The sequence below is a fragment of the Oryctolagus cuniculus genome, chromosome 3 (assembly GCF_964237555.1).
Source record: "Oryctolagus cuniculus chromosome 3, mOryCun1.1, whole genome shotgun sequence".
Lineage (NCBI taxonomy): Eukaryota > Metazoa > Chordata > Mammalia > Lagomorpha > Leporidae > Oryctolagus > Oryctolagus cuniculus.
This window is the reverse complement of record NC_091434.1, coordinates 164,856,710-164,882,686: the sequence shown is the minus strand read 5'-3', so window position 1 is coordinate 164,882,686 and position 25,977 is coordinate 164,856,710. Positions and strand designations below refer to the sequence as shown.

Sequence of the window (25,977 nt, the reverse complement as noted above, 5' to 3'; positions counted from 1 at the left end):
TGTGACTAACTCTAACTCTACCATAACTACAGCTATACCATGACTGTGACTAACTCTAACTATGACATAATGATAACTACACCATAGCTATAACCATACCATAACTATAACTACATCATAACTACTATAACTATATACTATAACTATACCATAACTACAACTACACCATGACTATACAACATAATGATAACTACACTATAACTATAATCATACCGTAACTATGACATAACTATAACATTAAAACTATACCATAACTATAACTACACTATAACTATGGTATAAAGATAACCATACCATCTATAAACACACCATAAATATAACATTATATACCATAGCTATATCATAACTATAACATACTGTAACTATAATAAAACTATACCATAACTATAACTATACCATAATCATAGCTATATCATAGCCATAACTGTACATATACTATATACCTGTATACTATATGACTACACATACTATAACTAGACTGTATGATCTTTATAACTGGCCATGTGAGTGGAATCATTTTAAGTAAGCTTTGAACTCTGTTGTGGGTCAGCCTTGCCCTGGCACATTGTGAGTTTCCTGCTGCCGGGTCACTTGGTGTCCATTTAGAGAATCTAAATAGTTTTAAAGGAAATACATTAACAGAACAAATCTGCTAGCAAAACATCACACCCATAGAGAATCGACTAGGACTTGGGTTCTGAGTCCAATTACCTGTGCTATGGCTGCTATGTGTTAGAATGAGCTGTTCCCTCAGGTTTGCCTACTGATGGCCCAACTAGACAACCCCTGGGGCAGCACAGGGCCAAATGGAACACCCGGAGCCAAGGACATAGCTCTCCCAAATCTGGGGGACTTCAGCAGGAGTGGTTCATTGCTTGGTGAAGAATCTGCAGCTTAGGCTCAAGACCCATCTCTAACTGCCCCACCCATTTCCTCCTACAACTCTTACCTCTCCACTCCACCCAAGCGGATTCTCCTCCTACAGATCCTTTCTGTGCCTCCCACCCCCACCCCCCCGCCTTTATCCAGGTACCTTGAAGATCCTCTCCCTGGAATCTCCCATCCCCCTGCTCTCCCGCTAACGGAAGTCCCAGCGACCCCAACAACAGCTCAAGACTGGAAAGCCTTCTTCCGCTGCCCAAGTCCAGAGAGACTGCTCCGAATGCCCCAGCCCCACACTCTGTTCCCATGCCGTGGGGATTGGCTCACCCACCCTCTGACAAGAGCCTGCATGGTTACCATTTTATAAGGGGTGAATCAAGCCCATAAGCTTCAGGATCGGGGACAGTATCTGGACTTTCTTTGCACCTCCCCCACTGCTCACGGTGAGTGTTTAGTGGCTGATTCACCAGTTATGGCACACCTGTGAAGCTGCACAGGTGCACAGGCTAGGCTAGACCCCTGGAGGGAGACGGGCAGCACCTGGGTGAGACCTGGCACCTGTTCCAGCGACCACTGACTCCTGCAGGTGCGCCATGCCATCCTGGGCCACCATGCTCACTTCCACTGGATTGGTCATGGTGCCACCCTTCTGGGGAATGACAGAGTGTGAGGGAGACCAATCTATGTAGTGGTCTTGCATTCAAACCATGCTGTTTCTAGACCACCTCAGGGAGAGGCTGGATTCTCAGTGGGGTTTCTAACTGCAGGCGTCATTCCCTGTAACATCCAGTTTGGACCAGTGTCTGGGGCCTGCCCAACGACTGAACTCAGATTTCTACATTTGGAAGATGTGACTCTGTTTCCTTAAGGCATATGCCAGCAGAGAATTCCTTCACATTGCGGGCACAGCTGGGATCAGGGCCCTTGGGCTTTCTCTAGCTGTGGAGGGTTCTTTCTCCTCCCCAGGGCTTTCAAAACCCACGGCATTTTCTCGCCAACCCCTAGAACAGGATTTGGAGAGGGCAACACAGCTGCCCCTGCTGCCCAAGGGTACCTGGATAAAGTTGCTTTCGAACACCGCTGAGCCAGAGAACAAGTTGAATTCTGGAGAATGAATCAGTTGACAGAGAAGGCCATCTTCCACCCCAAGCTTCACCCCAGGGCCTGGTTCCCTGACTACGGGTGAAAGGCCCTTAGTTTTCCTCATTGGTTCTTGGGAGGAATGGGCTGGGGGACATCTCTGGGGCTCCACGCAGACCCAGCCCAACCCCAGGTGTTGGTGTGACCACAGCTCCCCCCAGCTGCACAGCTCCACGTGCCCTCCTTGTTTAGGCTGTCCAGCAGTGCTGGGAGGGCCTGCCGGCTCACAATGGCAAGAATGACATCAAGGAATGTGACAGCAGCCACAGGAAAGGGAAAAAGAAGAGGAGAGGAGGGGCAGGGGCTGTCCAGGGCTCTTTTCTCCCTCCTTCCACTGCTATAAACCAGTGTATGTAGCCTACCCTGTTTTTCACACACTCAATCTTACCCCAAACTGCAGGAAAATGACCCTCTCAAAGCTATGCCAAGACAGCAGCGAGCTGACCAGAGCAGCCAGGAAGGCTGTGGGAGCACCACCAATGGCCCTCACTCTCCTTTGCCAGCTAAGACGTTCATGAAACCTTTCTCTGTGGGCGGGGACTGTTCATGAACGCCAAGCCCACCTGCCCCAGGGGTCTCAGCATGGGGTAAAAGGGAGCCCACCTTCCCTACCTCACATCTTGGGATTGAGCGAGAATCTTCTTTAAAACAGAAGTCTGGGGGCCGGTGCTTCTGTGTAGTGGGTAAAGCTGCCACCCATGGCGCTGGCATCCCATGTGTGCGCCAGTTAGAATCCCAGCAGCTCCACTTGTGATCCAGCTCCCTGCTAATGGCCTGGGAAAGCAGTGGAGGATGGCCTAAGTCCTCAGGCCCCTGCACTCACATGGGAGACCCAGAGGAAGCTCTTGGCTCCTGGCTTCACAGCGGCCTGGCTCTGGCCCTTGCAGCCATCTGGGGAGTGAAGCAGCAGATGGAAGATTCTCTCTCTCTGTAACTCTGTTTTTCAAATAAATGAATAAATCTTAAAAAAAAAAAAAAAAAGAATGCTATTAGACAACGTGGCTGATTGATCCAGAAACCGTGGGCATAGGAGGAAGCGGTGGCACAGGGTTCTGCCAGAGCTGGCTCCAAACAGGTCATGAGAATGTGGTTAAATTTGCAGGACTTTTACAAGTCAATTGTTAGACACAGCCATTATTAAAAGTTGAATCATAAAAACCTACAATTAAGTAACATCCAAAACAAAGGTAATAAATGGCCAAAATTCATTATTTATCAATTATTTTACTGCTCTCTACATTTTTAGATTTTTCATTACTTATTTTCATTTTATTTGAGAGGCAGAGACACACATAGAGTCAGAGAGAGAGAGAGAGCATGACCTTTCACCTGCTGGGTCACTCCCCAAGTGCCTGTTATAGCCAGTACTGGGCCAGACTCAAGCCAGAAGCCAGAAACCCAATCTAAGCCTTCTCCAAGGGTGACAGGAGACCAAGTAAGTGAGTTATCTACTGCCTCCCAGGAAGCCGGAGCAGAAGCAGAGGAGCTGGACTCAAGCTAGATATGGGATGTGGGCATCCCAAACAGCGACTTATAAATTACCCATCATCTAAGAGCTCACCAGGGCAATTATAGACACTTTGAATCTAATAAAAATAAAACACAACAGATCAAAAATTATGATCTGCAACTAAAGACCCTGATGGAGTTTCTAGCTCTTGTTTTTGACCTGGCCCACCCCCTGGCTATTGTGGCCATCTGGGGAGTGAAGGAGCAGACGGGAGATATCTCTACCTCTTTTTCTCCACTCTCCCTCTCTAACTCTGCCTTTCAAATAAAATAAATCTTCTTAGAAAAATTAATGACGGGCTGGTGTTGTGATACAGCAGGTTAAGGGGCTGTCTGCAATGCCAGCATCCCATATGAACTTGGGTTCAAGTCCTGACTGTTCCACTTCTGATCCAGCTTCCTGCTAACGCACCTAGGAAAGCAGTGGAAGATGGTTCAAGTCCTTGGGCCCCTGCAGCCATGTGGGAGATCTGGAAGAAGCCCTGGCTCCTGGCTCCTGGCTTTGGACCAGCACAGCTCTGGCCGTTGCCGTCATTTGGGGAGTGAAATAATGGAATGGAAGATTCTCTCTCTCTCTGGCTCTACCTCTCTATAATTCTATCTTTCAAATAAATAAAATAATTCTTTAAAAAACAATAAAATTGATAAAAATTGAGCAACTTATAGCTAGAATAATCTAGAAAAAAGAGAGAAAACAGAAGTTGGCAATTCAGAAGAAAGAGGAGACATTAGTATAGATTTTATGGATTTTAAAAGTATAATAAGGGAGGCTGGTGCTGTGATGTAGCAGGTAAAGCTACCACCTGCAGCACTGGCATCCCTTCTGGGCACCAATGCCTGTCTTGTATGCTCTACTTCTGATCCAGGTCCCTGCCAATGCACCTCAGAAAAGCATTGGAAGACAGCTCGGTGTTTGGGCCCCTGCACCCATGTGAGAGGCCTGGATGCAGCTCCTGGCTTCTGGCTTTGGCTTGGCCTTTGCAGCCATCTGGGGGGTGAGACAGCAATGGAAGATCTCTCTCTCACTCTGTCTTTCCCTCCCTCTCTCTGTAACTCTGCCTTTCAAATAAATAAATAAATAAATATTTTTTAAAAAATATAGTAAGGAAATAAGTTTAGCAACATTATGCCAATAAAGTTGACAACTTAGATCTTCTATGCAAATGCCATCAAATGGAAATTATTATTATTATTTTTTGACAGGCAGAGTGGACAGTGAGAGAGAGAGAGACAGAGAGAAAGGTCTTCCTTTGCCGTTGGTTCACCCTCCAATGGCCGCCACGGCTGGCGCACTGCGGCCGGCGCACCGCGCTGATCCAATGGCAGGAGCCAGGAGCCAGGTGCTTTTCCTGGTCTCCCATGGGGTGCAGGGCCCAAGCACCTGGGCTATCCTCCACTGCACTCCCTGGCCACAGCAGAGAGCTGGCCTGGAAGAGGGGCAACCGGGACAGAATCCGGCACCCCAACCGGGACTAGAACCCGGTGTGCCGGCGCCGCTAGGCGGAGGATTAGCCTAGTGAGCCGCGGCGCCGGCTAAATGGAAATTATTAAAACTGACTTAAACTTATTTGGGCAAAATTGAATACACATGTATATTCATACCAAAAAAATGAATTTTTCATTAAACAGCTCCTCATAAGTGAAACTTCAGGCCTTTATGGTTTTACTGGAGAAGTCTGTGAAGCATTAAAGTAATAAATAATATTTAAAAATTTAAGATCAATCTTATACAAACTCAGGAGATGTAATAGGAAACAATTCCCAACTTATTTTATGACTCAAGCATTATCAAAACCAGAAAAAGACAAGGTAAAAAAAGAAAGCATAGACCACAGATCAGCATTACTCATGAATATGGGCACAAAATTCCTTCACAATGAAGAGATAAACTATGTTCATGGGCTGGGAGATACAGCCAGGCCTGGCTTAGGGCAAAGCCAGGAGCTAGAAACTCCAACCAGGTCATGCCACATGGGTGGCAGGGACCCAAGTACTTGAGCCGTTATTTGCTGCCTCTCAGGCACATTAGCAGGAAGCTGGATAGAAAGCAGAGGCAGGACTCAACCCAGGCACTCCAATATGGGATGGAGGCATCCTGAGCATTTGGCACTACAATAAACTTGTCCTTTTATTCCATTTTCTGCTCTTAACCATCTTGCAAGAAAAATGGCAGGTGTAAAACCTCCACTCCAAAGCCAGACACTGAGAAGAAATCTCCAGCCAAGAACGCTAACCATGCCAGCGGCAAGGTTACAAAACCCGAGAAGGAGAAGCCCTGCTCACAATCCGCTGTGTGCTCCAGGAAGGCCATGGACAGGAGGAAGGCCATGGACAGGAGGAAGGCCATGGACAGGAGGAAGGCCACAGTTCCTAATCCAGCAGTGAAAAGGAGAAGCTTCTTGCTACTGTCACAAAACCAGTGGGTGGTGACAAGAATGCGGGCACCAGGGTGGCCAAGCTTGGCAAAATGCCTACATATTATCCCACTGTAGATGTGTCTCGAAAGCTATTGGTCCACGGCACAAAGCTCTCCATCAACAGCACGTGGGGAAACCGTGGGCCGGCATCTCCCGCTGACAATTCTGCTCATCCTCAGTGGGTGCTACGGGGGCAGGGGTGGTCTTCCTGTAGCCGTGGACTGCTACCTGTGACTGGACCTCTGCCCCTCGATCAGGTTCTTCTGTGTGCAACACACTGGAAACCAGTCATGGCCACCTCCACGGGAAGCAGTGTGCAAATCCCCAAACCTCTCACCGCTCCTTATTTCCAGGCGCAGCTGCTGCAGAAGCCCCGACAAGGGGCTCTACAACACAGAGAAAGGGGAGCTCTACAACGCAGAGGAGGAGAAATACGAAATCACAGGGCAGCACAGGGTTGATCAGAAAGCTGTGGACGCACAGATTTTACCAAAAATCAAAGCTGTTCCTCAGCTCCAGGGTTACCTGAGATCCGGTTTGGCTCAAAGGAGTGGAATTCATCCCCATAAATGTGTGGTTTTTCTAAGATGTATTGATTTGAAAGGCAGAGGTACAGAGACAGAGGGAGAGACGGAGAGCCCTTCCCTCCGCTGGTTCCCGCCCCACATGGCCCACAACCACCAGAGCTGGGCCAGGCTGCAGCCAGGAGCCAGCAGCTTCTTTCAGGTCTCCCACGTGGGAGGCACAGCAGGCAGCGGCTTAACCTGCAACAGCACAATGCTGGCCCCACAAACTGTGTTCTAAATTTTGTAGGAAGAATATAATTAAATAACTGATAACAAAAAGTAATAACTCCATTTCCCATGAGTGTTTTGAAGTACCCTCATATATATTTTTGCCAGTATAGGTCATTTAACTTTTTTTGATCTTTTTAACATAAATTTTTAGCATACTATAATTTTTATGAACTTTGCTCTTTTAATATTTGTTAGATACTCTTCATATAATACATGAGATTCTTTTTTTCTTTTTTATATACTAGCCTGTAGTCAACCCACATTGGACACAACACACTCAGATATATTTTTTTAAAGATTTATTTATTTATTTGAAAGTCCGAGTTACAAAGAGAAGGAGAGGCAGAGAGAGAGAGAGAGAGAGAGAGAGAAAGGTCTTCTATCTGCTGGTTCACTCCCCAATTGGCAGCAACAGCCGGAGCTGTGCCGATTCGAAGCTAGGAGCCAGGAGCTTCCTCTGGGGCTCCCATGCAGATGCAGGGGCCCAAGTGCTTGGACCTTTCCCAGACCATAGCAGAGAGCTGTATCGGAAGTGGAGCAGCCGGGATCCGAACTGGCGCCCATATAGGATGCCGGCACTTTCAGGCAGTGGCTTTTACCTGCTACACCACAGCGCCAGCCCCACTCAAGAAATTCTTAAAAATCCTTTGTAGAGGCTGGTATTGTGGCTTACGGGGTAAAGCCATCACCTGTGACTCCAATATCCCATATGGGCACTGGTTCACGTCTCAGCTGCTCCACTTCTGATCTAGCTTCTTGGATGTACTTGGGCCCCTGCTACCCACGTGGGAGACCCAGATGGAGCTCCTGGCTTCGGCCTGGCTCAGCCCTCACTGTTTTGACCACTTGGGGAGTGACTCAGCAGACAGATCTTTCTCTGTCTCTCCTTCTCTTTCTATAACTCTTTCAAGTAAATCAGTAAGTCTTTTTTATAAAAATTGCCTTTGTAATTTTAAGCCTCTGATGTTTTAAGATTGCTTATTTCTGCAGTATGACTTAGCTAATCCTTGTTGGTAATAATCAATTCTTAGAAGCAGAATTGTGAGGCCCAGGGCTGGGGCACAGAGGTTTCAGCCATAACTTGTGACCCTGCACTCCATGTTGGCGTGCTAGTTCAGGTTCAGACCACTCTGCTTCCAGTCCAGCTCCCTGCTAATGCATCCGGGAAGGCAGCCCAAGCACTTGCGCCACTGTCACCTATGTGAGAGACCCAAATGGAAGTCTGGGCTCCTGGCTTCAGCCTGGCCCGGCCGTGACTCTTCCAACAGCTGGAAGATCCCTCACTGTCTGTCTTTCTCTGTCTGTTACTCTGCCTTTCAAGTAAATAAACAAATCTTTTTTTAAAATATAATTATGGGGTCAAAGTATATGCTGATACATACTGCCATGGGGCCTTTAATAAGAGACATGCTAATTTACATTCCTACCAAAGTGTCTGAAAGTTTGTGCTTTTCATAGAGCATCAAACTTTTGAATGCTTAGCCAGGAGGAAAGGCTAAAATAATGATATTTCAATGTAATTTTAATGAGCATCTTTCACTGGTTATTATTTCTTCCTCTGGGAATGTTCAGTCCATAACATTTCCATCAGTTTTTTTGGTCTTTTATCTATTATAGGGATTCTTTTTATATTGGTAAGATTAGTCTGTTGTTTGTGGTATAAGATTTAATTTTTTCCCCTAGTCTATCATTTGACTTTGAATTTGTTAGCAGTGCTTTTTACCGTGAGTATTTTGCTTTGGTCATTAAATACATTGGTCTTTTCGTTTATGGTTTCTGGATTTTTTCACTGTATTTTTTTTTTTAAAGATCTATTTATTTGGATCACTCGCTTACGTGAGCAGAAGTAGTTCTGGTCATCGTCTATCGTCTCGCTATAGCCGTTTCAGGGAAGAAGAAGGAAAATTACCCGGTATCATTAGAGTTACACTGAAATTACATTGAGCCAAGCTTGCCACCAAGAGCCCAACAGTCACCATGATGCTGAGCACGGAAGGCAGGGAAGGGTGAAGGTCAGGGCCCACCCTGGTCCTGCTCAGCTGATGAAGTTATGCGCTTCTTCTCTGATTGCAAAATCCAGAATGGCACATCAGGTATTCGTTTCATCTACACCAGAGAAGGCAGACCAAGTGGAGAAGCATTTGTTGAACTTGAATCTGAAGAAGTGAAACTGGCTTTGAAGAAGGACAGAGAAACCATGGGACACAGATATGTTGAAGTATTCAAGTCCAACAGTGTTGAAATGGATTGGGTGTTGAAGCATACAGGTCTGAATAGTCCTGATACTGCCAACGATGGCTTCGTCCGGCTTAGAGGACTCCCATTTGGCTGTAGCAAGGAAGAGATGGTGCAGTTCTTTTCAGGGTTGGAAATTGTGCCAAATGGGATGACACTGCCGGTGGACTTTCAGGGGCGGAGCACAGGGGAGGCATTTGTGCAGTTTGCCTCGTGGGAGACAGCTGAAAAGGCCTTAAAGAAACACAAGGAAGGAATAGGACACAGGTACATTGAAATCTTCAAGAGTAGCTGAGCTGAAGTCCGAACCCACTATGATCCCCCTCGGAAGCTCATGGCTATGCAGCGGCCAGGTCCTTATGACAGGCCAGGGGCTGGCAGGGGGTATAATAGCATTGGCAGAGGAGCTGGCTTTGAAAGGAAGAGGCGGGGTGCCTATGGTGGAGGCTATGGAGGCTTTGATGACTATGGCGGTTATAATGATGGGTACGGCTTTGGATCTGATAGATTTAGAAGAGACCTCAATTATTGTTTCTCAGGAATGTCTGATCATAGATACGGAGACGGTGGGTCCAGTTTCCAGAGCACTGCAGGGCACTGTGTACACATGAGGGGGTTACCTTACAGAGCCACTGAGAATGATATTTATAATTTTTTCTCGCCTCTTAATCCCATGAGAGTCCATATTGAAATTGGACCGGATGGCAGGGTTATTGTGAGGCCGATGTTGAATTTGCTGCTCATGAAGATGCAGTAGCAGCTATGGCAAAAGATAAAGCTAACATGCAACACAGATACCTGGAGCTCTCCTTGAATTCTACCGCAGGAACAAGTGGAGGAGCTTATGATCACAGCTATGTAGAACTCTTTCTGAATTCTACAGCAGGGGCAAGAGGTGGTGCTTACGGCAGCCAAATGAGGGGAGGAACGGGCTTATCCAATCAGTCCAGTTACGGGGGTCCTGCTAGCCAGCAGCTGAGTGGCGGGTATGGGGGCGGTTATGGTGGTCAGAGCAGTATGAGTGGATATGACCAGGTTCTGCAGGAAAACTCCAGTGACTACCAGTCAAACCTCGCGTAGGTAGAGAAGAGGCATGTAGCAGCTACTATACAGAAATAAAAGCTGTGCGTTTATGGGAGTGGAATAGAGTGGGAGGGATGTTTAGTGTATCCAGTGATTGGCAAGTGGGAACTACAGTTGATTCTGACCGCTCTTGGTCAGCTTCCTCTCTTTCTTTCTTTCTTTTTATCTTTCTCCTTTTTTAAGAAAACAAAAGATTAAGCTTAACAGTTTTGCATTACAGGCTTGTGATTCCTGCTTACTGTAAAGTGGAAGTCAAGATTGTTTTAAAACTTTATTCTCAGTCATTTTAAACACTGAAACATTCAGCTAGGATGTAATAACAAAGTTCAGTATTGACCATAACTGGTAAAACAATTTTCAGCTTTCCTCAAGTTAGCCATGTTGTAGGAGTGCACCTAAAGCAGGAAGCATATTTAGGTTAAAGCAGTTTCGCTTATGTTAAATGTTGCTCTTATACCACAATACATTGAAAACTTCAGGTGCATGTTGAGAAACATGCCTTTCTGTGAAACTCAAATATAGGAGCTATATCTATGATTCAAAGTGAAAACATTTGGCACGTTTGTTAATTCTAGCTTTTTGGTTCAATATCCTGTAAGGCACGTGAGTGTACACTTTTTTTTTTAAGATCTGGGACAATTTTGAGATGTAATACCAATACTTTAGGAGTTTGGTCGTGTTGTTTGTATGAAATTCTGAGGCTTTGGTTTAAATCTTTCCTTGTATTGTGATTTCCATGTAGATGTATTATACTAAGTGAAACTTGTTAAATAAATCTTCCTTTTAAAAACTGGAAAAATAAAAAAAAATCTATTTATTTGAAAGTCAAAGTTACACAGAGAACAAGAGGCAGAGAGGGAGAGAGAGAGGTCTTCCATCCGCTGGTTCAATCCCCAATTGGCCGCAATGGCTGGAGCTGTGCCGATCTGAAGCCAGGAGCTTCTTCCAGGTCTCCCACGTAGGTGCAGGGGCCCAGGCCTTGGGCCATCTTCTACTGCTTTCCCAGGCCATAGCAGAGAGCTGGATTGGAAGTGGAGCAGCCAGGATTCAAACCCGCGCCCATATGGGATGCCGGCATTGCAGGCGGTGGCTTTACCTGCTACGCCACAATGCTGGCCCCTTTTGTATTGTATTTTGAAAAACTTCCCCATTCCAAGGTATACAATACATTCCAAGTATACAATACTTATTTTCCAGAACTAATGTTATGGTTATTACCTTTCTATTGATGTCTTCAATCCATCTGGAACTTTTCCTGGTGTGTGACGTGAAGTCTAGAACCGGTGTGTCTGCATCTCCCCAGATGGTTCTCAACTTCCAACAGCATTTACTGCACAGTACATCACACCTTTTTCTTGCTGACGTGAGATTCAGTCATTCAACATATGTTTATTGGGTACTTATTATACGGTAGGCACTAACTAACCTGGGTACTTAGGATATAGCAATGAGCAAAGGAAAAACTTGATATTTTAGGGGTCTGGTGCTATGGCATGGCAGATTAGGGCTTGCCTGCAGCGATGACATCCCACATGGGCACTGGTTCAAGTCCCAGCTGCTCCTTTTCCAATCCAACTTTCTGCTATGGCCTGGGAAAGCAGAGGAAGATGGCCCAAGTGCTAGGGCCCCTGCACCCATGTGGGAGACCTGGAAGAAGCTCCTGGCTCCTGGCTTCAGATCGGCCCTGCTCCAGCCGTTGTAGCCATTTGGGGAGTGAACCAGCAGATAGAAGACCTCTCTCTCTGTCTCTCCTTCTCTCTGTCCGTAACTCTGCCTCTCAAATAAGTAAATATTAAAAAAAAAGGTTGACATTTTAGCAAGAGGATTCAGATAACAAAAAACTCCACAATAAATAATTTTATAGTGTGTGAGAAGGAGGTAAATATTATTGAAAAGGAAATAGAGGGGCTTGCATTGTGGCGCAGTAGGCTAAGCTGCCACCTGCAGCGCTGACAACCCATATGGGCACTGGTTCGAGTCCCAGCTGCTCCTTTTCCAATCCAGCTCTCTGCTATGGCCTGGGAAAGCAGTGGAAGATGGCTCAAGTTCTAGGGCCCCTGCACCCACGTGGGAGACCTGGAAGAGGCTCCTGGCTCCTGGCTTCAGATCGGCCCAGCTCCAGCCACTGCGGCTTTTGGGGAGTGAAACAGCAGATGGAAGACCTCTCTCTCTGTCTCTCCCTCTCTCTGTCTGTAACTCTGCCTCTCAAATAAATAAATTAAAAAAAAAAAAGAAAAGAAAAGAAAAGAGAACAGAATAAGAGAGATCAAGAATGTTGGCAGGGTTTGGGGAGGGCGGGTGTGGGTGGGTGTGTGTGTGTGTTTAAGATTTATTTATTTATTTGAAAGGCAGAGAGAGAGAGAGAGAGAATATTTCCATTCACTGGCTCACTTCCCAAATGATTTCAACAGCTGGGGCTGGGCCAGGTTGAAGCCAGGAGCCCAGAACTCAGTCTGGGTCCCTCCTGTGGGTTTCAGGTACCCAAGTACTTGGGACATCTTCTGCTGCTTCTCAGGTGCATTAGCAAGGAACCGGACCTGAACCGGCATTCCGATATGGGATGCTGGCATCCCAAGTGGTATCCTAACCTGCTGGGCCACGACATCCACCCAGGTTGTGGTATTAAATAGGGTGGTCAGTTTAAGTCTCATTGAGATTCAGAACAGTGGAACCTTCACCAAAATAAAGAGTACTTACTATGGTGGTCCAGTTTCAGAATTTCTTTTTCATTCCGCTGATCTGTCTAGTCACAGACTAGTGCCACAGTCTTCGATACTGAGGATTTATAGTACTGGGCTTCCAGATCTGATCAGACGAGTTTGAAGAAGGTCATTGTTTTTTATGAGCGAGAGAAAGAGAGAGAAATTCCCAGCCATTAGCTCACTCACCAAATGCCCACAACAGGCGGGGCTGGGCTGCCTCTCAGGGTGTCCACGGCAGGAAGCTGGAACTGGGAGTGGAGTCAGCAGCTGGACCCAAGTGCTCCAATATGGGATGCGGGCGTCCCAACCAGCAGCTTAACTGCTAGGCTTACCCCCCTCTCCCCTTCGAATGAGATAATTTTAATGTGTGAAATCTGAAAGCACTCTTCTTTTGAATGGTAGGATATTTGCACATTTGGCAAGTTTTGCTGTGGTAATAGAAGCAATTGCTTGCGATTGGTTCCTGGCTTTGGACAAGATAAAATTGACAGGAAAGACATTCACAATCACAGCTTGTGGGAAGTTGAACATAAAATAAATCACTAATTTAAAGTTCATAAAAGAAGTAGCCAATTATAATTACCAAATATGAAAGTGATAAAAAGTTACTAACTTCTTAATGTTATTGTACAGCTGATGTGTATCATGGTGCCTCGTTTCAAAAAGAACTTTCCCATATTTCTACAATTTCTAAATCCATTATTAATTTTGTCATTGTTTTTGAAGTAAAAAGCATTTTTAGCATGATTTTAAAACTATTGAGGAAGAGACCAATGTTGTGGTGTAGCAAAGAAAGCTGCTGCCTGTGGCACCAGCATCCCACGTGGGCACCGATTTGTATCCCAGCTGTTCCATTTCGTATCCAGCTCCTGCTAATGGCCTAGGAAAGCAGTGGAAGGTGGCCCAAGTGTTTAGACCCCTGCCACCACATGGAGGCCTGGATGAAGCTCCTGGCCCCTAGTTTCGTCCTCACTCAGCCCTAGCCACTGTGGCCATCTGGGGAGTGAAGCAGCAGACAGAAGAGAAGATCTCTCTCTCTCTCTCACTCTCTCTCTCTCTCTCTCTCTGTAACTCTTTCAAATGAATAAACAAATCTTTTTAAAAATTACTGAAGAATATTTGAATTTTAAATGTTAATATGTTTGTATCTTAAATTTTACTGTTTAGTATTAGAAACTTAAATATGAAAATATTTAAGGTGAAAAGGAAATAAGTAACACTAAACTCCATGACTAATCACTAGGGTTGAAAGTTCACAGTGTGCATTAGAGTAACATCTGAATCATAAATGTACCCTGTGATGTAAAAATACACTGACTGGGGGCCTGGGCTGTGGTGTAACGGGTAAAACTACCACCTGCAGTGCCGGCATCCCATGTGGGCGCCAGTTTGAGTCCTGACTGCTCCACTTCTGATCCAGCTCTCTGCTATGGCCTGCTTTTTGGGTCCTTGCACCTGCATGGGAGACCCAGAAGAAGCTCCAGGCTCCTGGCTTGGAATTGGCCCAGTTCTGGCTGTTGCAGCCATTTGGAGAGTGAACCAGTGGATGGAAGACCTCTCTCTCTGTCTCTCCTTCTTCCTATAACTTTGTCTCTCAGATAACTAAATCTTTAAAAAAATATATACAGTGACTGGGTCAAAACTTGCAGATCGGTCCCATGTCACCATACTCACTGTAGTTTTTTGAAAGATTTATTTTACTTATTTAAAAGGCAGTATGATAGAGAGAGGGAGAGATGGATAAAGAGATCTTTCACCTGCCCATTCATTCCCCAAAATGGCCACAAAAGCCAGGACTGTACCAGGCTGAAGCCAGGAACCAGGGTCTTCCTCGTGGTGGCAGGGGCCCAAGTACTTGGGACATCATCCGCTGCCTCCTAAGAGCATTAGCAAGGAGCTGGATGGGAGGCAGAGCAGCCAGGACTTGAAGCAGTCCTGCAATACAGGATACTGGCATCTCAGGCAGTGGCTGAACCCACGGTGCCATATGCCACAACATCAGCCCCACCATATTCATTTAAAAAACAAAACAAAAACAAAAACTCCTGGGGCTGGCACTGTGGCACAGCAGGTTAAAGCCCTGGTCTGAAGCACCAGCATCCCATATGGGCGCTGGTTCTAGTCCCAGCTGCTCCTCTTCCTATCCAGCTCTCTGCTATGGCCTGGGGTAGCAGTAGAAGATGGCCCAAGTCCTTGGACCCCTGCACCCACGTGGGAGATCCGGAAGAAGCTCCTGGCTCCTGGTTTCAGATCGGGACAGCTCCAGCTGTTGAGGTCAGTTGGGGAGTGAACTAGCGGATGGAAACCTCTCTCTCTGTCGCTACCTCTCTCTGTAACTCTGTCCTTCAAATAAATAAAATAAATCTTTTTAAAAAACACAACTCTATATTCCATGTTTTTAGTAATAAAGGCCCAAATGGAAATAATTAGCCTGAAGCCCATCTTTTTTTCCATTTCTTTTTTTTTTAAAGAATTGTTTTATTTATTTGAAAATCAGAGCTACACAGAGAGAGAAGGAGAGGCAGAGAGAGAGAGAGAGAGAGAGAAGTCTTCCATTCTGCTGGTTCACTCCCCAAATGACTGCAACGGCCAGAGCTGAGCTGATCTGAAGCCAGGAGCCAGGGGCTTCTTCCAGGTCTCCCAAGCGGGTGCAGGGGCCCAAGGAGTTGGGCCATCTTCCAGGCCACAGCAGAGAGCCGGATTGGAAGAGGAGCAAGATGGGACTCAAACCAGCACCCGTATGGGATGCCGGTGCTGCAGGCTGGAGCTTTTACCCACTGCGCCACAGCGCCGGCTTTCCATTTCTTTTTAGAATCTTTTTGTGAATCCAGAAAAGCAAGTGATCTGTGGGCTCTTGTCTGCTAGGAGACACAGTGTGGTCAAGGTGTCCATCTGCTGGGCTGTGGGAACACTGCGTCTGCTGAGTCTTCAGGAAGCCACGTCAGCCACCTCCGACGTCTCAGACTTCCCAGACATTGCCACTGAGGGACGTTTCAGGTCACTCTTCTAGCTCTCCCTACCACACATTCACACCGTGCACAGGCACACTCTGAATGTTCTAACGCGTGAGTCTCAGGCACACTCTGAAGTTCTAACGCCTGAGTCTGACTCCTTCATTCCTCCCGGCTCCAGGTCGTCTGGGCAACAATCCATTAATTGTTTCAACGCAGGGGCTGCGGCCTGCAGACCTCCACAACAGGGACCGTTCCCCTGGCAACAATGTCCTTGTAAGTGACCTGAAAAGGGACAGGTAACTGGCAGGCGCCAGCCTCTGAGATCCCATCATCCCTGCCCCTGGTCCTCCTGTCTTTGAATAGTCCCCAAGACCCCATCAAATGACATACCCAGGTGTGGGACAGATCACTTCCAAGGTACAGTCACCACGTCTCCGTCATGTCACGCGCAACCCTCTGGGAAGAGCTTACCCTCCAGCCAGGCCTGCCCAGAGCTGCGAGCAAGCCTGCAGAGGAGTTGTCTGCAGCCTCCCCAGGGCTCCCGAGCACAGCCGCTCCCCCCCAGCGCCTGACCCACGGCTACTCCATGAGACAATGACCTTGGAAGCTGCTGAGCTTAGGGGTAATTTGTTACACAGTAATGGGCATCAGATGGACTGCACTCTCCGCTAAGGGAGGGTTCCTGGGTACAGTTCAACTTTCTGCTGACACACGCTCACCATGTTCCCAGCAGGCACGGTCTTGCCTTCCCTGGATCCTTCCAACCAATTATTAATTTCCTTTACCCTTGGGTGCCTAAAATCTGTGAAAACCTGCAAACTTTACATGGTATTTATGTATTTAACATTCTATTTTGGATATAATATAATATGTTATGAATATAATATACCCTGAGAATTACAAAAAGCCAGGTACTTTGATTGCTTGTTTAATTCTGCATGTGTAATGGTAATCAAACTGCACTCATACTATTATAGGATAAGGGAGCTGCCCCGTGTGGGCGGCCCCGCTCCAGGAGACAACAGCAGCTGGTGCTGAAGCGATGAATTATGAGTTATAGATGTGGCATGCTCTTGGCCACAGAAAGCAAATCAGGGCTACAGGCATCACTGATGGTCTATGGGCCGAGCAGCAAGCCAGCGTTCCAAGTCCTGCCCGTGTTGCAATTCTGAATTTGTTTGCAATAGGTTTTCTTTTTCAAAATCGCACATGCTCCCTCCTAAGAACTGCCCTGGGAGTGAGAAAAGCTCACTGCTCACACGCTGTTACGCTGCACTCAGAGTCCCAGCAGAAGGAGAAAACAGTCTGATGGCAGGAGACTGAGCTGCACGCAGGGAGCCGCCCAGCACTCTGCTCCTTGAGCTGCGCAGGCCGCTGAGCCCCTTCCACCCGTGTCCTTGCAGTCGGGGGGAAAGCCGGCAGCAGCAACCTCCCCACCACACCGGACGCCTAGGCACATGAAATGTGGCTAATCCGGTTCAAGTCCTGGCAGATCCAGCTCTCCGCTCACGTGCCTGGGGAAGTAGCAGAAGATGGCCCCAATACTTGGGCTCCTTCCATGCAGGTGGGAGACTCAGAGGGAGTTATGGGCTCCTGGCTTCTTGGGGGCCGTTTGGGGAGTGAACTAGTAGGTGGAAGATCTCCTTCTTTCTCTGCCTCTCCCTCTTTCTTTCTCTGCCTCCCTCTCTTTATGTTGCTTTACCGTCAAAAAAGTACACAAAATACTATTATGAAAAAATTGTGGGAGCTGGCACTGTGGTGCAGTGAGTTAAAGCCCTGGCCTGAAGCGCCAGCATCCCATATGGGCACTGGTTCTAGTTCCAGCTGCTCCTCTTCCTATCCAACTCTCTGCTATGGCCTGGGATAGCAGTAGTAGATGGCCCAAGTTCTTGGGCCCCTGCACCCATGTGGGAGACCCGGAAGAAGCTCCTGGATCCTGGCTTTGGATCGGCGCAGCTCCAGCCATTGCAGCCATTTGGGGAGTGAACCAATGGATGGAGGACTTCTCTCTCTCTCTCTTTCTCTCTCTGCCTCTCCTCTCTCTCTGTAACTCTGACTTTCAAATAAATAAATCTTTTAAAAAAATTGTTCATAGATTAAAAAATTGTATAAAAAGAAATGAAGCTAATCCAAGTGCATGCCCACCATACATACACGCAGTACCAGAAACATAAAATATATCATTAATAATTTTGGGGTTGATTATAGGTTGAAATGATCATATTTTGAATGTATTATATGTTAAAAATACTTCCTCCTGTTTTCTTTTTACTTTCAATTATGTGTGTGGTTTGTGTTACGTATATGTATGTGTGGATGAGTGTTTGTTTAGAATGTAGAGAGACAGACTGACACAGACAGACAGAGCTTCCATCTTCTGACTCATTTCCCAAGTGCCCACAATGGCTAGGGCTGGGCCAGTTCAAGGCCAGGCTAAGAACTCAATCCAGGTTACCCATGTGGGTGGCAGGAACCAGACTATTTGAGTCATCTCCTGCTGCTCCCAGGGTGTACACCAGCAGGGAGTCTGAATCAGGAGCAGAGCTGGGGCTGGGGCTGGGGCTGGAACCCAGGCACCGTGAGGGGGGTGCATCTAACCCAGTAAGTCAGATGCCTGTCACTCAGTTGCACTGTATTTCTACTGGACATTGCTAGACTGAATCAAATTGTCCAGCCTTGACATTCTGATATCTTAACCTCTTAAAACCCAAGTTTTCAATTCTGCAAATATTTCAACGACATAATATTGATTTCAAAGTTACCATCAGTGGTATATGTATTGTTCAATTTCAGTCTTTGTGGGTGCCCTGTGTAGAGGACAATGGGACAGAATAGGTCGGGCTTTAAAGACACAGCCTTTCACTCCAGAAAGCTGGGGAGGCGTATGTAGTTAACTCAAACATCCCTTCCCCTCACAGTCCACTAGAGGGTGCCGGAGCAGGCCTCTGGGCAAGGTTGGACATTAAAAAAGTACACGCGGTTCCCTGCATTTGTTTCCATTGTTCCCTCTACTGGGAAAAGCTTCCCTCACTTGTCTAGCAGCCCACAAACCTACTTCTTAGAAAAAAGAGAGAGCCAGCACTGTGGCTCGCTAGGCTAATCCTCTGCCTTGCGGCGCCGGCACACCAGGTTCTAGTCCCAGTCCAGGCACCGGATTCTGTCCCGGTTGCCCCTCTTCCAGGCCAGCTCTCTGCTGTGGCCCGGGAGTGCAGTGGAGGATGGCCCAAGTGCTTGGGCCCTGCACCCCATGGGAGACCAGGAGAAGCACCTGGCTCCTGCCTTTGGATCAGTGCGGTGTGCCGGCCGCGGCGGCCATTGGAGGGTGAACCAACGGCAAAGGAAGACCTTTCTCTCTGTCTCTCTCTCTCACTGTCCACTCTGCCTGTCAAAAAAAAAAAAAAAAAAAAAGAGAGAAAACATTTATTTTATTTATTTGAAAGGCAGAGTTATAGAGAGAAAGAGAGAGAGAGAGAGAGAGAGAGATCTGCTATCTGCTGGTTCACTCCCCAAAAGGCTGCCATGGCTGGGGATGTGCCAGGCTGAAGCCAAGAGCCTGAACTCCATCCGGGTCTCCCATGTCAGTGGCAGGGGACCACTACTTGGGCCATCACCTGCTGTTTCCCAGGCACATTAGCAGGGAGCTGGATAGGAAGTGGAACAGCGTTGAGCTCAAAGCAGGGCTCGTATGAAATGCCAGCATTGAAGGTGGCTTAACCTGTAGCTCCATAACACTGGCCCCAAACCTACTGATTTTTGAAATTTCAGACCCTCTAAGAAACTTTTCCAGAACATTCCCTCTTCTACCTGCAAATAACTGTAGGCCCTCACCATCCTGTACATGTATTTCTGTCACACAATCTGCCACTTTGTGTACAGGCCTCCCTCCTGTCTCATGCCTAGTGCACTGCTCACGATGAGGTCCAAGTTGATGTCTGCCATCTAATAGGTGCTGTGTGCAACACAGCCATCAGATTCGGTTACCACGCCTGAGTAACAACAAAAAAAAAAAAAAACAAAACCAAAACCCTAAGCCTCAGCAGCTGAACACAATAAAGGAGCATTTCCCATGCCTCAGGGGTGGGGGAGGGCCCTGCGCTGGGGCATCCTCACTCCAGGACCTGTGCTGCTGGAACAGTTCCCACACAGCATTGCGTGTCACTGTGGCAGAGGGAAAGGAGGGCCTTGCAGGATTCTGAAGCGGCACTTAAAATGTTTTCATGGAGGATTGAGGCGGGTCACTCCCACGCACACTGCACTGGACAGGACTCAGTACACGGCCCCAGCCAACCACAAGGCGGCAAGGAGGTGCGAGCAGAAATGTTTGGATTACATCAGTGATAACCACTAACAACACTTCTGGTCAGTAATCACCCAGTTCACTACCTCTCCTCCATGTACTCCCCGGAAACAACCCAAGAATTCTGTCCACAAGCAGCTATAACATTGAATTGAGATTTAAGACTCTGAATAACAAGTTGTTATTGTTTTTATTTTAAAGCTAGAATTGGCGGGGTGGTGCAGAAAGAGATCTTCTATCTGCTGGTTCACTGTCCAAATTAGTTTGCTGCACAGCAAGGAACTCCATCCGGGTCTCCCATGTGGGTCCTGGGGGCCAAGAACTTGGGCCATCTTCGGCTGCTTTCCCAGGCACATCAGCAGAGAGCTGGATCAGAAGTAGAGCAGCCAGAGCTCAAACAGTGCAGCTTAACCCACTGTGCCACAACACGATGGTTCGTATTCTGGTTTCGGAGGTTGCTCAGGTGGAGATCTAAAACTGAGACAGGCTGTGCCCTGTACTCCACCTCTCACATTCAGTAATGCAATAGGGACAAGCTAAATGCATTGGGGTGGGGGGAAGAACGGACCACAACAGCCTAGGGATGATGATAGCTCACTAAGCAGGGGTGGGAAGAGCCTCTTACCCTGGGGGCCCCTGGGAGGAAATCCTTAGGCAACTGCTTTAAGCTACTGACATTTTAGGGTCCTTGCTGCAGCTTAACCTAACAGAATGTGTCCATCATTGATACAGAAATTGGAATCAGGGCAGGGAGGGGTGTTATATATTAAACCACAAAACAAAAAATACAACCCCTAACGTGTGTGACATAAACTTGCATGGAGGGCAGCAGAGAGATGGAGATGATGGTGGAATGGCAACCCTCGCTAAGCAGCAGCCAGCAATTGGTACAACTATTACCTACAGCAACTTAGAGGCAGGCAGCTTACCTAAGAAGCTTTTAGATCTAGGAGACAGATTAGGAGAATAAAATCTTAGCATAAGAATTGGTCGCAACAGAAGAGAGGAGCTCAGAAGAGAACTGGGGTAGCTTGCCCACAGGCCTAAGGGGCCGACAGAGACTGAAAAATGGCAGCTTACTTCCCAGAAAGTACAACAGCTAATTCCAACCTAGCTCTGCTGGGGTGGCTGATCAGCAGATCTGTTTGCCCAGGACTGGCCTGGTTTTTTGTTTTTGTTTTTAATTTTTTGACAGGCAGAATTAGAGAGAGAGAGAGAGACAGAAAGGTCTTTCTTTTCCGTTAGTTATTCCCCAAATGGCCACTATGGCCGGCGCACTGTGGCCGGGCCAAAGCCAGGAGCCAGGTGCTTACTCCTGGTCTCCCATGCGGGTGTGCAGGGCCCAAGCACTTGGGCCATCCTCCACTGCCTTCCTGGGCCACAGCAGAGAGCTGGACTGGAAGAGGAGCAACCAGGACAGAATCTGGTACCCCAACTGGGACTAGAACCCAGGGTGCCGGTGCAGCAGGTGAAGGATTAGCCTAGTGAGCTGCAGGGCTGGCCAGGACTGGCCCGGTTTTAGCACTGAAAAGTCTACATCCCAGGAAATCCCTCTTCCATCCAGGCAAACAAGAACGGTTGTTGCCCCTACTCGCAAGAAAGATGAAAACAGCACAGCCACGACAAGGGCCATTGCCCCGAATGGATTGTCTTAGAGCAAAGACCTTGCTCAAGTTACAGCACACACAGATCATTTCAATTAAACCGAACCACTGGGAGAAGAGACTTAAGAAGCAGTTCTCCAATTCAAAGTTTGGGGCTAGCGCTGACTTGAGTTCCAAATGCTCCACTTCCGATCTAGCTCTCTGCTATGGCCTGGGAAAGCAGTGAAGGATGGCCCAAATCCTTGGGCCCCTGCACCCACATGGGAGACCCGGAAGAAGCTTCTGGCTCCTGCCATTGCAGCTATTTAGGGACTGAACCATCAGTTGGAAGACCTCTCTCTCTGCCTTTCAAATAAAAAAATCTTTAAAAAAAATTCAAGTTTCAAAAATGCCCAAATTTGCCTGAGAGGCATGAGAATGAGAAAATCTGCCAAATTTAAGAAATCTCATAATTTTTTTTTTTTTGACAGGCAGAGTGGACAGTGAGAGAGAGAGACAGAAAGGTCTTCCTTTTGCCTTTGGTTCACCCTCCAATGGCCTCCATGGCCGGCGCACCACGCTGATCCAAAGCCAGGAGTCAGGTGCTTTTCCTGGTCTCCCATGGGGTGCAGGGCCCAAGCACTTGGGCCATCCTCCACTGCATTCCCGGGCCATAGCAGAGAGCTGGCCTGGAAGAGGAGCAACCGGGACAGAATCCGGCGCCCGGACTGGGACTAGAACCCGGTGTGCCGGCGCCGCAAGGCAGAGGATTAGCCTATTGAGCCACGGCGCCGGCCAAAATCTCATAAATCTTTAAAAAAAAAAAGTCGGGGTGAGGGGGTGCCGGTGCTGTGGCGTAGTAGGCTAAGCTTCCATCTGCAAAGTTGGTGTTCTGGGCTAGGTTGGGCCAAAATGAATATCCCAGGCCTTTTACTTAGAGAAGAATTCTAAACACAGGCACAAACACGCATGCAGCATGGTGAGGTTTATTTAGAAAGTGAGAATACACAGGCACATGGGGGCTTCATTTAGGGACAGTGGGCCAGGAATGGTAAAAGCAGGATTTCACAGCCTGCTCTGTTCATCCTGGGTCCACGAGGTAAAGATAGAGCAAGAGAAAAACGGCCCCCTCCCCATTCACTGGGCTTCAAAAAGGGGAGTGGTTACTTCGTCCTGCCCCCAGATCAGGGGAGGTGCATCTTGGGGAGGGGTCATCTGATGACAGGATTACATGGGGGTGGGGTAGGTGTGGCCTCCAGCTCTGGAACTTAATCCATCTCCCTGCCTTTCCCCACATCACCAGCACCCCATATGGGCACCAGTTCGTGTCCCAGCTGCTCCTTTTCCGATCCAGCTCTTGGCTTATGCCCTGGGAAAGCAGCAGAAGATGGCCCAAGTGCCTGGCCCCTGCACCCCGCCAGGGAGAGCCGGAAGAAGATCCTGGCTTTGGATTGGCCCAGCTCTGGTAGTTGCAGCCATTTGGGGAGTAAGCCAACAGATCTCTCTCTCTGCCTCTCAAATAAATATTTCCTCTCAAGTAAATCTTTCAAGATAAAAAAGCTCTTGGCTCCTGGCTTTAGATCGGATCAGCTCTGGCTGTTGCAGCCTTTTGGGGAGTGAACCAGTGGATGGAAAACCTTTATGTCTCTCCCCCTGTCTATCTGTAACTCTATCTCTAAATAATCTTTAAAAAAAGGGGGGGGGTATCTAGAAAAGGGCACCCCTAGCACGTGAATCTGCCTGTGAGATGAAAAGGGACCAACATACATGCACTCAGAAGCCAAGGAAGTGGAAACAGCACACAGCACTGATGGCCGGGCCATACAGAGCTATAGATAAACGTGATGCCTAAACCGCTGATGTCAAAGAACACTCGGGAAGCACAATTGGTTTCAGAGGGCAGCTGCTCTCCTCCTTCACCTTCAGAAAAAACCAAATTCATAAAAACAATGGACACACTCAGAATGCAAATACACCCTAACCAGAGGCCCAGGAGTGGACCCACTTGTATATGGGGCAGGGAACTGGGGAGCAGTGAATACAGCAACAACCAAAAGCTTCCATTTTTGGGAAAAGGCGAAGCTGCTTAGGTCTGGGGGCTCAAGTCTGTGAGGTGTGGCCACTTCACCAGCTGACTTTGCAATCAGAATTAAGCAGTCGTCGGGTGGAGAACAGGTGTCGACGAGCCCCAGGGTAGATGCCAAAGCCTCCTGGACTGACTGTCCCGGTCTCCCAGACTCAGGGGGAGGTGATCACTCTCCTGTAGGGGACAGTCACACGGAGACTGTCTCAGTTTTGGCCCAGACGCAGGCAACTGAGACTCAACTGCCCCCGCCCCGGCATTCAGAGGTTCACTGATATTATTTTTCGATGAAGTGCTTCAGGCACTTTCTTGCTCCAAAGTTTCAAGATGTTAAGCCTTCCCCGGGAGTAATTTCAATGGAGGAAAACGACACGTGGTGGAAATGCACATTCACCTTTATTACGTTAGAAAAATTCATTTGAGCCACACGGTGGCCATTAATGCTCAGGTCCCGAGCAGGCTCTGTCACCCACCACGTGTGCAGGTGCACACACACACACGAGACGCTGGAGGGGGAACTGGACAAGGAACAATGAGAGCGCCACGCTCCCCCTCCCCGCTGACTGTTCTCTACACCCAGAGGAGCTCTCGTGGAAGAGGCTGAACACCAAATAAACTGACCCCAAAAACCCACAAGTCGAAAGGAACCTCCGGCAGACGCTCTGGAAGTGTGGCCAGAAAGGTGACCATCCGCCAACAGCTAGAGATGCAGCACAGGTGTCCACAGCCCACTGCCGAGGACTCCAAAGCACAGAGCAGACGATGGGAGAAAAGGAGACCACTCTGTCCCATAGCCACAGGCGACCTGCTCACCCCTGCACATTCAACAGGTCTTTTCCAGGGCCTGGAGCACCCGGTTGGCTGCACTCAGAGCTTGCCGGCTAGCAAAGGGACAGCCCGCTGGCCGTTGTATTAGGTCAGTGTTTCCAGGTACAGCCGGCGCGGAGCAGGGTGTTACCGCATCCCTCGGGACGGGGGGTCCGGAAGGCCCTTGGGAGGTTCTGCGCCGGCTAGCTGGCCTCTGGTGCTCCAGGAGTTCCCGGCCGACGGGCTCTCCACTAAGCTTTCCAGGGACTCCATCACTCTCACGAAGATGGAGAGCAGGGCCAGCACCACGCCCAGGACGTAGAGGTTCAGCACATGCTTCATGGCCGAGAGGATCCCACTCCTCCACGGAGCAGCAGGGCTGCCTTCTGCTTCCGGAGGGCCCCTGGGTCCTGGGGAAAGACAGGCAGGAGTCAATCCGCAGCCCCTGGGGATACGCACGCGCGGGCCTGGCCGACCGTGCTGTCCTCCAAGGAGGCGGGGGACGAGGGGCGTTCTTCCAAGCAGCACCCCCCACCGTATTTACACTGCAAACGCTACAGCTGTGCGTCTTGTTTCGTGAACTAACTCCAGAGCACGCCTTAAAAACGCTTCTTTGGAAGACGCTGCTGCTGCAGGGCGCGACGTACAACCCTGTGCTATGCGCAGGCACCAGTTAACAGTCGCGAAGTGAAGGCCCAGTCCTTTTGCAGGAAGAGGTAGAATTTAAAAACATGTCCTAGAGAAAGTCAGCCGCAGGAAAAACGAACAAACAAACAAACAAAACAACAACAACAAAACGCATCACAGAGGTAACCACAAAACTCTTGAAAAGTCGCGATAACTCGGAGGATCAGACGCACCGGGCTGAGCACTTACAATGAGGCAGGCGCCCTGGAAGGTACCAGGACAGCGCGCTGAGCCCTGGAACAGGAACCCTGGCCTCGTGGGCAGTCACTACACAGCACGCTAAGGGGTGAGGAGAAGGCGGCGCCAGGGGCGCTTTGGTGGGGTAGCCCTGCTCTGGCCAGCGCGGGGCGGCCACGTGGATCCTCGTCAGGCACCCCGGGAGAGACGCCGGGGCGGCTGGCCTGCAGACCCCCGGCTGGGGCAGGGGCGAAGGGCTGCGGGCAGGGAGCCGGGGATTCAGTCTAGGCGGGGGAAGCCCGCGGGCCCACTCACCTCGAGAGGAAGAGCCGAGGACGGACGCTCGCTGCCGCAGCACGTCGCGCAGGAGTCGGGAGAAAGTCCCCCCACCGACGGCAGCGAGGGAGCTCGGGGAACACAGCTCTCGGAGACAAAAGCCCAGAATGCAGCAAACCGCCACGCCAGGCCGCCCGGGATCGTCGCCTTATAGCCGCGGCCCCGCCCCCGCAGGCCGCGCACTCGGGCGCCGCCAAGCCCGCACGCGCACGCGCACTGAAGCCCGCACGCGCACGCCCCCCCGGCGCACGTCCGCGGTCCCGCCCCACCCCGGCGAGAGCGGACCGG

The 25,977-nt window shown here is 48.8% G+C and overlaps 2 protein-coding genes and 1 pseudogene across 4 annotated transcripts in view; 1 reads left to right on the top strand and 2 right to left on the bottom strand.

Annotated features, from left to right (window-relative positions):
• The window catches only part of GARIN1A (golgi associated RAB2 interactor 1A), a 33,383-nt gene extending 7,586 nt beyond the window's left edge, over positions 1–25,797 (bottom strand). Inside the window, exon 1 of one of the 2 annotated variants that reach the window (XM_051849771.2) lies at positions 25,669–25,797. Coding sequence is in view for 1 of the 2 variants with exons in the window: in XM_051849770.2 (XP_051705730.1) it covers positions 1,937–2,089 (153 nt within the window). In the remaining variant the exon portion in view is untranslated. Of the gene's footprint in view, positions 1–1,936; positions 2,230–25,668 lie in introns of those variants that run through there. The other variant, XM_051849770.2, reaches the window with a different exon arrangement.
• Positions 8,548–10,159, top strand: LOC100355447 (heterogeneous nuclear ribonucleoprotein H2-like; annotated as a pseudogene).
• Positions 24,060–25,805, bottom strand: HILPDA (hypoxia inducible lipid droplet associated). Of its 2 annotated transcripts, XM_051849772.2 has the most exons (3): positions 25,669–25,805; positions 25,034–25,190; positions 24,060–24,899 (listed from the first exon to the last, which is right to left on the bottom strand). In XM_051849772.2, the coding sequence occupies exon 3, from the start codon at positions 24,829–24,831 to the stop codon at positions 24,637–24,639; it is 195 nt and encodes a 64-aa protein (XP_051705732.1). In that variant the 5' UTR covers positions 24,832–24,899; positions 25,034–25,190; positions 25,669–25,805; the 3' UTR covers positions 24,060–24,636. The 2 variants fall into 2 exon arrangements, with proteins under 2 accessions (XP_051705732.1, XP_008256454.1); XM_008258232.4 differs by lacking the exon at positions 25,034–25,190 and having other exon boundaries at positions 25,669–25,803.
• Positions 25,806–25,977: the final 172 nt, after the last annotated feature.

Bases quoted from the DNA above. Each gene is read 5' to 3' on its own strand.
- HILPDA (XM_051849772.2), bottom strand. From the start codon at position 24,831: ATGAAGCATGTGCTGAACCTCTACGTCCTGGGCGTGGTGCTGGCCCTG.